Genomic DNA, 13393 nt, shown 5'->3' on the forward strand with positions numbered 1-13393 from the left:
AATGTGCCCAACTTCCTTTTCACGCCAAAAATGCTTTCTCCTATATAATAATGCTAAGTGCCCACGTTGCAGGGTCACTAAAAGGTTCTTTTCTGCAACATCAAAGTGATATGTGGTCCTAACTCCTAGGGGAAGGCATTTGTGATTCAATCAATTGGCTCGGCCAATGGCCAAATACATAATATGTAGGAGAATGCCCCTGCATGTCCTGAATTCTACAATATACTGAAAAATGAAAGATAAATGTAGCATATACTAAAAATAATAAAAGAGTAAAGCTTAGACACCGCAAGTTTCCTATTACATTACATCTCCTGAACTGATATAACTTGAAAAAAATTTATCCTCGACTGTTATTTCTACACTCAAATAATCCAGAATACCACATAGACACATAAAAATGTTTACAAGTCTTAATGTCTTGGAACATTATACTACCATAGCACTTCAACTTACACAGAACAGTTAATGCTGTCAAAACATGCTTCCAAAACATAACCAGAAACACCAACATCTATCTCTATTCACATGCCATGAAGCTGCATTATGCAAATTATTACCAGAATGGCAAGATGTAAAACTGAATAAACTGGCAGAGATGCACCCTTGGAAGATGGGGCCATAGCTGGCATAGACTCTGAAGGTGGAAAAGCCAAAACTGACCCTGGACTATTGGTGACATCAGGGTTGGGAGGGCTAGGACTAGAAGGAATTGTGGGAATTGAAGACTCTGATGGAGAGAAAGCAGAACCTCCAGGAGTTGGAAACAAAGGCTCAATATCTGGTGACATGGTAGGAGAGTAGTATAGAGGGGCACCTGGCAATGTAGTTGGTGCTGCTGAGATGGTTGAAACATGCATGCTTTGTCGAGAAGCAGAGGCCAATGATGAACAATTGCATGCCATTAAGGCCATGAACATTGCCAAGAATGGCCAAAAGGAAGCCATAAATGATGGCAAGATATCAATCAATTGTTTTATGATGAACTCACACTTGATAATGAATTTGTCTCCGAGAGAAAACTGCTCTAAGTTGGAGAGTGGTGAAACTGAGGAGGTTCATCATTGAAGTACATAACTTTAAAAGGGTCTATACACTCTACAGGAAGTGGTGGTGGGCTCCAAATGCTAGTGGCAGTTTGATCATTGGAACCTTTTTTTATCTTACAGCTGCACATCTGCATGCTACAAGACAAAGTTGATAAGTGAATTACCTTGTGGAGCACATGAACATTAGGTGTCCCCTCGCAAAAAAATAAACATAAGAAATAAGAAGAAAAATATAGATGGATTACTACAAAAAGTTAGCATACCAATTACTAGGAATATGTGAGATTTAATTTTCCCAATTTTTTTTATCTGAATTTTACTTTTACTTCCTTTATGCATGTCCCACCTATTTTCTAGAGACGCATTAGAGGGCCACTTATGTGCTCCACCATAGTGCCCTTCACAGAGTCCACGAGATAAGTTCTGAGTCTTAAAATAAAAAATAAAAAACACTGAGAAAGAATTTGGGAAAAAGAAAAATTTAAGGACTGCAGAAATTCTTAGGCATGAAGTAAAGTACGTTTGGCCGATTCTAACTTCCCTCTAAATCTTCAAATCAAGCAAGACAATTTATTTCACTCGAGTGAAATGCAGATAAAAGACTGCTTTATTGACACATAATGAATCATTAGAAATGTAGAATGCAACCCAGAACCTTGAATATTAAGGAACTGGTTCCTTCTAACTCTGGATAGAAATCCAAAAGAATATACTGGTCACTTTTTGTATAAAATACGAAATAACCAAATGAGTTTAATTTTATTGTATGTAAAAATTATTTATAAAATCACTCAATTATGTATTGTAATATTATTAAAAGGTGTAATTCTTTGTAATTATTGTGAGAATCAAACATTTGATTAATGTGGCAATATAATTATTAAGTAATGATTACAGTGGCATAATTCACTATATTATTTTACAATTTCAATTTATTTCACCTATCCAAAAGAAATGGCTTTGGGGATCCTCAACATGTCAGTTGTCAGCCAAACTGTAAAAAAAATTCAAAGTAGTCCCACAGAAAAACCGTGCATACGAGTATGTACAATAATAATAAATAGGCCAAAGTAGAAATGGTTAAGTAGTATGGGAATTGTTCGTGCTTTCATGCATTGCACATCTTGTTTAATTTTGGTGGTTTCTTGGGTAGGTCAGTTGGTGCTATTTCTTCCTTGTGAACTTACTTTGTCATTGACGGACAGCACATATGAAACAAATATTTGTTTTTGATTGTCGGGTAGTACTATAGGCATCACCCTCCTTATTTAATATCATAGACTTTGAGACATTATAGTGTGAATGGTAGGGACTAGCAAGGAAATTTCAAACATGGACACCAAAATGCAAAGATGGTGGTGCCACTCCTAAGTAACTTATAGTGACAGCTCACTTCACACCAACTGCCACTCAGATTCTCTTTATTAATTTACGTTCAAGTATGATTATTGGTCCATCTAATCAACAGGTTGCGATGACCGAGTTGGTCTAAGGGCCAGATTAAGATTCTAGTCCAAAGGTTCAAATCCCAAAATGATTGTTTTTTTTTTTTTTCTTTTTCGTGTTTTGCACTTTTGCTGAGAAATGAAATGTTTAAATATTCAGATTTTGACCAAAAAACATATTTTATCACGTAATACTTCACTGTCCACTCTCAATTTCCGTTACCGCAATACACCAATTCTTTTTCAGAAAAAATAAAAGTAAAATATCCCTATTACAGTGGCAAAATAAGTTTCTGTAATTCTTTGAAAAATTACAAAAAAAATGTAAATTGATTTGATTACATTTTCCTCTTGTGACCTTGTCCAAACAAGAATCCGTTCAATGTTAAAATTGACATTTTGCTTCTTTTTAGTTATGCCAATTAGCTTAATTTAAACAAGATAATGAAGTATAAAATCTTCAGCAAAAAAAAAAAAAACATGAAGCACAAAATATGCATGGCCAACACAATTAATCTCTATGCATCCCAAACAATTTAATTTATAACCAATTCAAATGAATCAAACCAGAACAAAAATTTAAAATTCCGAAAGACATGGAAGTTCATTCAAGCTGAGTACTACTAACTTCATAAATGTTACATTGATTCCATTTAACTTCAATCAGAACAAATTTAAAATCAATGTATTGTAAAATGTTACATTGACTGCATCAAAGGCGTATGCAAGTCACTCCTATGTGCACTATTTCCTTAAAAATACAGAATGCTCGTTAAAAATTTAGACATCAAACCTGAATAGATTATTCAGGTTTATTAAATGTAGAAGACTGACACGAAAGAATAAAACCTACTGGAAAAAATAATCATGAACTCTCTTTCCTATGGTCCTACGCATTTCTAAATTCAATTTAAATAGATGGCTTCTAACATGCCCCCATGGTAGCATAATGTGTTCACATCAAGGTTGCCCCATACTGTTGCTGCACTTTCTCTGCAGCCCAAAATTGTGATCACTTGCTTCAAATGCTGACGCTATGAGAAATTTCACACTGATAACTTCAGACACAAGTTTCTTATGCCCAGAGTAGTCCATCAGGGCCAAATTCATAATTTGAAACCGGGCTATCACCAAATTCCTCGTCTGCTGGTTGGTCACCTTCTACTTCTAGTGCATCCACATATGGTTTCAAAAGATCAGACGATCTTTCAGATGGGATTCCATAATCACTCAGTACGGAGGGTGAAGCAGTGGTAACAGATTCTTTCTCTAAAACAGCTACATAGCTATCTTCAAATTCGAAACGCAGATACCTGTCTTTGCATGCTGAGAAAGAGAAAAGTAATGGAACAATCCTGAGACATATTGTAAAAGAAAATGAATGCCCAATAGATAAAGAAGGTAAACAACTTACAATCAATGAGGTGCGCAAGGTGATGAATGTTTTTAATTCGAGTTCCATTGAATTTTACAACCTGAAAAAAAATCATTTTGCACAAACATACATTAAGTATTGGGCATGTAGGAATCAATCTTACATCTAAAAATGACTTGCCTGCTGATTGCCCATATCTTCATAACCTATGTTGACTTCATTTGCCAATACCTGTCAATCAGTAAGAAGCAAAGCAAAATTATACCACATAAAGCAACTAAGCATCTGATTACAAAATGCTAAAAAGCTATGACATTGTTGAATAAATGAATAAGATGAAGGTAAATAAAAAAAGTAAATGCCGCATAAAAATTATAAGAATACAATCAAGCAACATATGCATAGTTTTTTTTGAAGAAATCCAGCACTCAACCTGTGAAAGAATTACAATTTGCTCCCCTTTAAACTTTGCCAATGAATAACGTGCCCTTGCCAATAATTTTAGCTGGCCAAGGAAATAAAACAAAACTCAATCACAAACTATTTAGATTTCAACTTTTTGCTTTAAGGTTAACCCATACAAATTCAGCACTTACCCCTATAGAATCTTCACATTCTTCCCTGCCAAAAGTTTCATAATGAATGAATTAAATACTAACTCACAACACTCAACTAAAAAAAAGAAGGAAAGAACAAAACACTGTAAAGTCTGCCAAATATATAATAAATACAACGTACTCAATCAATGGCTCTGAGAGGGGTGTGAACACTAAACCAGCAATTATTAAATAGGAAGGCTGACCTTCATCAATGTGATAGGGAACCTTGAAGAGAGAGAAAAAAGAAGTTGCAAAACAAATAGCATCAGATCAATAATATCATGAAATTGATTGATACCAAAATTCAATGATATATCACATACCAAATGAACTCGTGAGTTTAAAACAACTTTAGTTTTTATTAATGACCCTGCTCTGATGATACCAAGCTCTGCAGTATCACCTGCAAATCTGTATAACACCATTACTCTAGGATTCAATTTTATGAACATCAATGGCCAACAAAAGCAAATGCCAAAGGCTCTGAAACTTGCTTCATCATATTATCAAATGAAACCCAATCAGAAGCTGGACAATAAACAACCTAATGAGTATATCCAATGTAGCATGCATTAAATGATCTTTGCAGAAAAATTGTCAAGTATTATATCCTCAAGAACCACAAAATTTAAAGTTGCAATCACGTTAATAACACAAAAATCTGGGGAATGGTTAGCAAAGTATCTAAGGGCAGCCGTATATAAGAGGTTGTTTGGTTTGAGAAAATATTTTCTGTTTTCACTTTTAATTACAAAAAATGTCACCTTATTTTCACTTTATTTTCTGTTTTCAAAAGTTTGTATAGAAAACAGTAAAAACAACTTTTTATTGTTTCTGTTTTCATGTTTGTTTTACTATTAAGTAAACAAACTTTTGAAAACAACAAATAAAGTGAAAACAAGGTGACACTTTTGTAATTGAAAATAAAAACAGAAAAAATCCGAACGTTCATGTATCACATGATAAAATGTATTTAATTTTCATGGGCATTAGAATCCAGGAAGTTGCATCACTTATTAAAATCCTAGGGAATAGTCTTCACTATTCCATAAACAGATGATATGCAGAACCTATGTACTACATTTTACGAGAATAAGAAAAGCTTTTCAATTCATTCTCTAAATTCTCTCTCACTAAATTCTCCCCACAAAATTCAGCAATTGCCAAGTTGAAAGCTCACAGATATAGTTTCTGTATAAAATTTATTAGCAAATTTAGTATGATAATACTGAAATTAAGTGAAAAACCATAAATCAAATGCAGATTTTAATTTGTGAGAATGAAACCATTACTTTTGACTAATGAGGAAGTGGAAGGCAATTCGCTCATTTGATCTGAATGGGACTGTTCCTTCACTACCAACACGAACATCATCAAAGCTGACAATCACATCACCCTGCAATGGCAAGTTTGATCAGAAATGTTAATGCCTTGATCAATGGGTTTTAGAGAAGAAGAATTCATATGTAGCACCCAAGGGTGAATCTTCTCCTATATTTTACTTTTTAAAATGTTAATGACAAAATTATGAGAAGTGATTTCTAAACAAGGACGATAAAGAAGACACACACTCAGAAATTGACAGTTTAGACACCTCATGGATAAGAACTTTCAATTTTTGAACATAATCAAATTTTGTGATGATATCTAGACCCCAAAGCTAGCTCATCCTTTTATTTCTGACAAACACATAGCATTTCTTAAATTTTCCAGTCCCCTTTATTAGACCTTCATTATGAAAAAATCAAATGAACTAGGCATTTAAACATTCTACTAGACTGTAGAGAAGCCTAGTAGAATGTTTTAGAGGAATGATTCAATGTTTTAGTTGGCTGTCTTCTCATGCTGTTCAAGGACAATATCTTGCAAGTTAAAATATCCACATTACCTCCTTTAATACATTATTTGCATCAGAAGTTGGTTCAACTCTACGTACCAATACACCCTGCAAATGACAATGTGAAATATCAAAATTTAATGCCATGAAATTATTGTTGAAACTATAGGGTTTAAGCATGGGTGAAGGAAAAGACAGAAAAAGAACACTCAGAACAAGATTTTGTCAATATGGTGTGTGCACTGTGATTATGTGATACAAAATACCAACTCAACGATCTTATTCATATTAATAATTAGGTCATGTTCTAGTGTAGGCATTTATGAAAACACCAATGTTCAAACAAATCATCTCCTTGCATAAGACAACCAAATTTGTAGCATAAGACCATACCACTGAAGGTTTTAGCCAAAGACATACATACCTCATTAGACTGTACTTTCAACCATGCACGTAGTGCAGGATTCTCTAGCTTCTGTATAAGTACTCCAAGGCAAGGGAAACCTAGGAGTAAAAATATGGTTTGAGACTGTCAGTATAGTTTCCATATTAAGCTAGATTAGGAGGCTTCATTCATGAAACACATGATATGATTTCTGAATTCTGAAATACAATAGTGATAAACTTTTTTTCTGGTATCTGGATACAAAGTGGAAATACAAGATTCCTGTTTTGTAGGGCATCACAAGAATACACACTTGGACTGCAAAGATGCAAGGAAATTTATATGTGCACACAAAACAGAACAAGTGTGAAGGACCTTTTTATGCGGTCAAATTGGCAAGTAAAATTGATGTGTGTGCACAGGGTTTTAAACTTTATCTTATAACAGTATATATGTTTTGCAGAAGTGTAATTTTGAGTAGCATATAACTACTACCAGTAAGACATTTTCAGAGAGATATCAGAGATGGTCATACAAAATGATATCACATCACACAAAACACTGAATTTCCCCAAGCAGTATGATGCAATGTCTGTAGCAAACATAGTAATAGAGATAACCTTGGAAAGTTTATGGGAAAAGGGATAAACATGCTTGTGTAGTAATTGTTTCCTTTGGCAGTTATTAAGGTAGCTATGGATCTGAGTTTTTATTTGTGTTATTTCTGTCTTTATGAAGTTATTGAGGCAGTTATAGAATGTTGTGACAGACTGACAGTTAGTGTGTGATGCATAATACGTATGGAGCTGGGATGTGGTTTATTGATTGGATAGTTTTATTAATTGCTGTATGTACAAGGAGGAGACACCTTGTCTGGGGAAACCCTGTGTTGCCTGTCTTTTACAGTAAAAAAATCAGATTGTTTCCAGTAAAAAATACACAATTCAGTGTGCTTACTCAAATAACACATAGTGACCTGCCAAATCTATCAAATATAACCATATTCTAGAAGAGTTTCTTACCAGTATACCTGCCATTCCTTTCATAGTCGGTCAAAAAATGAGATACAACAGTTGTAGGAATCACATATCCAATATTCTCAGCCTCATCAGATCTGAGGACCTAGAGGAAATGTCACATAAGAAAATGACCCCAAAAAAACAGACAATGTAATGAAGTTTCTTATCAGTTAGCACAAGATACACATATTATGATATGTCAAGAACCAACTCTCCCAGAAGCTTAAGCTGTGATGGCTTGTGGAATGGTTTTACATTTCACATGCCCCCTCATGTAATAGGTTTTGGGTTGGAAGTGTGGAAAATCTACAGGCCTAACATACCTTGTGCTAAACTTCAACTTTTTATCTAGACGAATGGAGGATAACAAAGATTGATCCCCTGACCACTTGGCAATAGAATCTCTAATACCACATCATAAACCCACTTCTCCAAAAGCATAAATTGTTTAGGCGAAGGCTCATGAATAATTTTATATCTAACATCTAATGTAATATTATTTCTTAATTAACAGAACTGAAAAGTGCTCATTCTCTCTAACAAGAGTGTTTTAATTTGTCCAAGATCACAAGTGTGTAATAATTTTCATACAGAGCAGACCTTCCATAGAAAAGTATACAAGCCAAGTAATGACACATCAACTAAATTGCAGGCCAAACAATATACCTGAAATGCTACTCCAATGCACTCCCCTTGGTCATTGAATGCCGGGCCTCCGCTATTACCTAAAATTTAATAAGTCCGAGTTTGTCAAGAAGATATTTCAATGATCGGTGGCAGTTACACTATATAATAGGAAAATATAGAGTAGAGAACTTTTTTTGCCAGAGGCATATTATTTAAACTACTTCAAGACATACTGACCAGGATTTATTGCTGCATCAATTTGAATGCCCAACAAATCAGATGATCCATGAGCATATGATGTGACCTGGTTAAAATTTATTTTTCAACAACTGAGCACTAAAATCGTAAACCAAAAAAATTGATTGATTTCACATAGATGAAATGGTAAATTTTACATTCAATTCGATATATCAAACCTCTATACGAGATACAACTCCCTTTGTCACTGAAATTGTGTCTCCTCCAAGAGGATATCCCACAACAGTTACAGAATCCTTCAAGTCAGAAACAAAGCATAAATAAATTTCATTCTGAACCATTTAAACAGAATATATAAGAAAATTTATACTTGTTATGGGTGATGTGAAAACATTAAAGTCTAAGAGCATTATACACCACTATCCATAAAAACTAAAAAGCACAAATATGTAGAGTATTTAATAAGGGAAAATAATGAAAAAAAACTTTAAATGCTTCATAGGAATTGTAAAATGCCTTATAAAAAGGACCATCAATTCCTTCTAGATGGTGCCTTATATTAAGGACCAGAGGGAGTATTAGTTATCCATTTCACTTTGACTTCATTAACAAATCACCTAACTCCTTTCTTTAAGGAAAAACTACAATCAAGAAATACCAAAACAAAGACAATTTTAAACCTGAAGATGTGGCAAACGTCCTAATCTGAGGGGTTCCACATCTCTCCAAAACTCCTCACTTTCTACTGAAAGCAAGGCTATATCGCAGTCAACACCTCTGGCCAAAACCTGTACATTCCATCGATTCCATCAATTAGTAAAGTAATATGTGAACATGTGCTAAATATTGATGTCTCAAAGCCTTTCCTTGTCAGTTGAATATCATCATTTGGTAAAAAAAAAAAAAACAGAATACTTAATACTACTTTTATATTTTTGTCACAATAGGGTTTTTTGATGATTGTTTATATGATTTTGAGAATTGAGATATATGAAATAAAGGTCTTAATCTTATTAACAAATATGTACATTTTCCATATCATCAAAATTTTTAATAACAATCAAACAGATGAATCGACAAAATATGTCCATCAAGAACTAACTTTTCTGAATCATGAAAACCATTTTATTTGTCTTACTGTTGTTAAATTCTTGAAAAGAATTATTGCAAGTTAGCTGAATTGCAAAATTAGAACCCATAAACTTATAAGGGCTTGCACCACCCTTACAAGTTGCAATTGCGTGTGACTGACATCAACTTATACTTTCCTAAATTTTACCATTTATAATAAACTTTTACCCATGTAAGGATGATGTGTACTCTAAATTTGATACATTGATTTTTTTTTAACTTTGTATAACTTAGAATATAAACCCAATAAATAACAACTTTTCCTGCACTTACAAATTTTAACAAACTAATTTTGTGATACATTTTGTTGTTGATACTCTCTGGTTTTAGCGTGATATCAAGGATAAATGAGATAACCTACAGAGCCAGATATGTCAAGCAAATTGTTCTGACACCCAAAGTTTGAACATATAATAGAATACTGAGAAAAAACTAGGGCAATTCCTTTGCAGGAAACACACCTTAGCCACATATTTTGAGTCATCCCCTCTTTTCTTGACTTTGACCTGCAATCATCCCAAGGAAATGGTAACAATTGAATCTCCTTAACTTGCTTTACACATCACACCATACAAATAATCAGATAAAGTAGAAACATTAAAGGATACAAACTTAAAGTTTTAGTTTTATTGGGCATGTTATTCATAGCTCAGATCTACAAATTTGCAATGTGATAGTACTTAACACAAGTTATTGAGCCAAAAGGCATTGTCAATTTCCCAAACAAAGACAAGTTCTATCAATTACATCTTCTACGATTTTTATTTTCTTCAATCTGAAATATCGTGAAATTGACTTATTGAGGGAGCGTAATAGTAAGGTGTTGCTTCGTAACATGGTCACCAGTTCAAATCTTGGAAATAGCCTCTCAGCTTGCAGAGTAAGGCTATGTACAATATACTGGAGATGGGATAATTCAGGAAATTACCTGTGTATCATGTTCCACGCAGTGTGCATTCGTTAATAGTTTCCTATCTCCAATCATAAATGCACTGCACAAGATGTGGTCTGTAAGATTACAAAATAAGAACTCTTACTATTCTACAGTCAAGGTGTTCAAAATCTTGCCTTCCAGTACTTGTGTATTGTCTCTGTTTTTGCCAAGGAAGTGAATAATCTGGGGCAGTATGGGTGCAGTATACCTAAAGATGGTATAGGAACAAGATATTTTAACAAAGACAAAATGCATACAAGAGCAATGCAAATAAAAGCATTCCATAACAATATTATACCAAATTAGCATGATGATGATTGCTCATTGTTAAGAATAAGAGATACTGTTTGAAGACACTGTAAAGGGTAAAACTATAGGAAGTATATAAAAGAGTCTATGTTGACAGTGAGGTGTCAAATCATATTATGATTAAATGAATGATAATTCAGAAACTTGAAATCATTAAATAATCTAAAGACATCCAAGAATGCTCCCCAACAAGGACATGAACCAGCCAGAACAAGTACACACAAATAGAGGCATGAAATAAATAAGATTTTTAGGGTTTGGAATTTGAAATTTGAGGTGCACTTCCTCCAAATCCAAAGGTTTGAGAAAAAATAAAAATAATTCTTAACCATGAATATAAGAACCACGGATATAAGAGTTGAACTTCACCTTCACAACAGCATTAAGGAAAGCCGAATCTTGTAAAGCACTCGGTTCAACCTGAAATTATATGATTATTTGAAGTTAGGAGAACCATGCAAGGAGAAATAATCAGTTTGGCTGAAGTATCTATTAAATACCACCAGGAAAAAGAATTGCCACTTTCCTAGAATATGTCCTTTTCTAATATTTGTTTTAAATACCTCTTCTGACAGTATATCCATCCCCTCATTTCTCCGCCACAGTTACAGGGTGGCATACTGTGCCTACAATGGGACATTACTCTTTAATGGCCAAAATCTTAAAACTAAAAGTAAAGAGAAGGAAAATTCCAGAGGAGGGAATCTTGATATAGGAAACCAGTAAATCATTATTCCAGCAAATGTTAACTAAACATACTTTAATCAAAACAACCATTTGCGTTTTGTAACTACAATATGCCAATAACTAACACACACCAGTGGAAGTTTCCCCTTTCCCAGGTTGGGACTCAGGAGGCAAGCCATCAGCAATAGGAATCAAATTCAAGACCTATTTGTCAATGGTGTTCAGTCCTACCAGAAGAGCCAACTCTCATTCCCCGGCACATTCATATTTTCAATTCAATAATCAGGTATGCAGCACAACCGCAAAAAAAACAAGCTTTTATGTTTCCATAACACAAAATAGTGACTAAATTTGGACACCATGTTTGAAGCACCTCAAACTTAACTTCCTCAACACAACAAGATACACTACTACTAGGGTATGTTTGAAGGGGAGGGAGGGAGAATTCTACCATCCAAACACACCCTTCCAGTCCTGAGCAGTGAAACCTCAGTTCTTACATGTCAATGCAACCACATAATTCACTGCGTAGCCGCCACAACAACACCTTAAAATGTTCAAAGCAGATACATTTAATCTATTTCAGCATTAAAAAATAAAAAGGGTAGGCATGTTAGTGTACCTGCTGGTCCTTGGAGTCGAAGATAAGGTCCTTATTTTTCCTTTGAATGCCAAAAGGTTTAGAAGAAGAAGTTTGTTGGGGTTCGAGCACATTCCCTCTTGCAGGTCTTTCATCTTTTGACTGCTTCTTCTGCCCAACACCTTCCTTTTGTCGATTGGATTTGGAAGAAGAAGAAGAAGAGGAAAGTCGGAGTGGGTAATTATTATTGTTATGGAAAGAGGCGACGATGGGTCTGTGTCTGAGTGAGTAGCGGAATTTAACTGTGGAGAATAGAACAGAGGATGAGGAAATGCAACTCGTTAGTGCAACCGCCATTTGAGTTAGAGTTCAGTGTTGTTGTTAATGTCTTATCCTCTCTCCCCAATCCTATCCTACGTCCAAATCATTTTAATTTTGCATTTCAGTCTTTCACTCTTTTCATCTTTTATCGTCTTCATGTAACCAATTATTTTGAGCGTTTCTTTGTTCTTAAAACTTTACCCTATTTTCTCTACTTTTACGTGCAGAAAATTATTATAAGTAACACATTCTGTTTAGCACACTTTTAATCTTAATTAAAATTCATTGAAACATATAAAAATTATGCGAGTCTCTTTTTTTTATTATGTTTTTTTTAATTATGTGTGTACAATGATATAATAAAAAAGTTTTAAAAAGTTATTAAAAATGCATATTATATTGAAAACATAAAAATATTGATAATTTACTTTTTAAAGTAATTTAAATTATTTTATAAGATTATTTAATACTCTTATTGAACGTATGTGAACACAAGATGAAAAACTTCCTTCAATAATAAATCTTGCTGATGATATTGTAAATTTAATAAATTTAAATTTATATAATACGCATAGCGGCATAGGAAATTAGAAATAGCCTTGGCAAAATTTCATCACCCAAAACAAAAAGAAAATTGCTTGTTGGTACGAAATATTTGTGTTTTCGTGTGAATTGTTTCGTTAGCATTACCCAAAAAAAAAGAAGAGATGGGGCATTCCGAGAATTGAACTCGGGACCTCTCGCACCCTAAGCGAGAATCATACCACTAGACCAAATGCCCATTCATGTTATCTCTTTAAATATAAAATGTTTAATAAGGTGGTCAACACTCCATAGCACTATCCCAGTTACACACATATTTAATGTCTTTATTGAGAACTTTAATATTGATTTTAC

At 33.9% G+C, this 13393-nt stretch overlaps 2 protein-coding genes and 1 non-coding gene across 3 annotated transcripts; all 3 read right to left on the bottom strand.

Moving 5' to 3' along the window:
• Positions 1–229: 229 nt before the first annotated feature.
• Positions 230–1128, bottom strand: LOC114372580 (classical arabinogalactan protein 26-like). Its single transcript, XM_028330222.1, has one exon. The coding sequence runs from the start codon at positions 945–947 to the stop codon at positions 525–527; it is 423 nt and encodes a 140-aa protein (XP_028186023.1). The 5' UTR covers positions 948–1128; the 3' UTR covers positions 230–524.
• Positions 1129–3077: 1949 nt separating this feature from the next.
• Positions 3078–12615, bottom strand: LOC114372461 (protease Do-like 2, chloroplastic). The gene is made up of 20 exons (XM_028330026.1): positions 12218–12615; positions 11278–11328; positions 10734–10807; positions 10594–10657; positions 10127–10171; positions 9215–9322; positions 8753–8830; positions 8574–8640; positions 8376–8434; positions 7713–7812; positions 6730–6809; positions 6357–6413; positions 5761–5864; positions 4792–4879; positions 4608–4693; positions 4466–4490; positions 4303–4374; positions 4050–4100; positions 3909–3969; positions 3078–3820 (listed from the first exon to the last, which is right to left on the bottom strand). The coding sequence occupies exons 1-20, from the start codon at positions 12530–12532 to the stop codon at positions 3570–3572; spliced, it is 1836 nt and encodes a 611-aa protein (XP_028185827.1). The 5' UTR covers positions 12533–12615; the 3' UTR covers positions 3078–3569.
• A 590-nt stretch (positions 12616–13205) lies between these two features.
• TRNAP-AGG lies at positions 13206–13277 on the bottom strand. The gene has a single exon. It is a non-coding gene; the product is annotated as a tRNA-Pro (tRNA).
• Positions 13278–13393: the final 116 nt, after the last annotated feature.

The sequence above is a fragment of the Glycine soja genome, chromosome 10 (genome assembly GCF_004193775.1).
Source record: "Glycine soja cultivar W05 chromosome 10, ASM419377v2, whole genome shotgun sequence".
NCBI lineage: Eukaryota > Viridiplantae > Streptophyta > Magnoliopsida > Fabales > Fabaceae > Glycine > Glycine soja.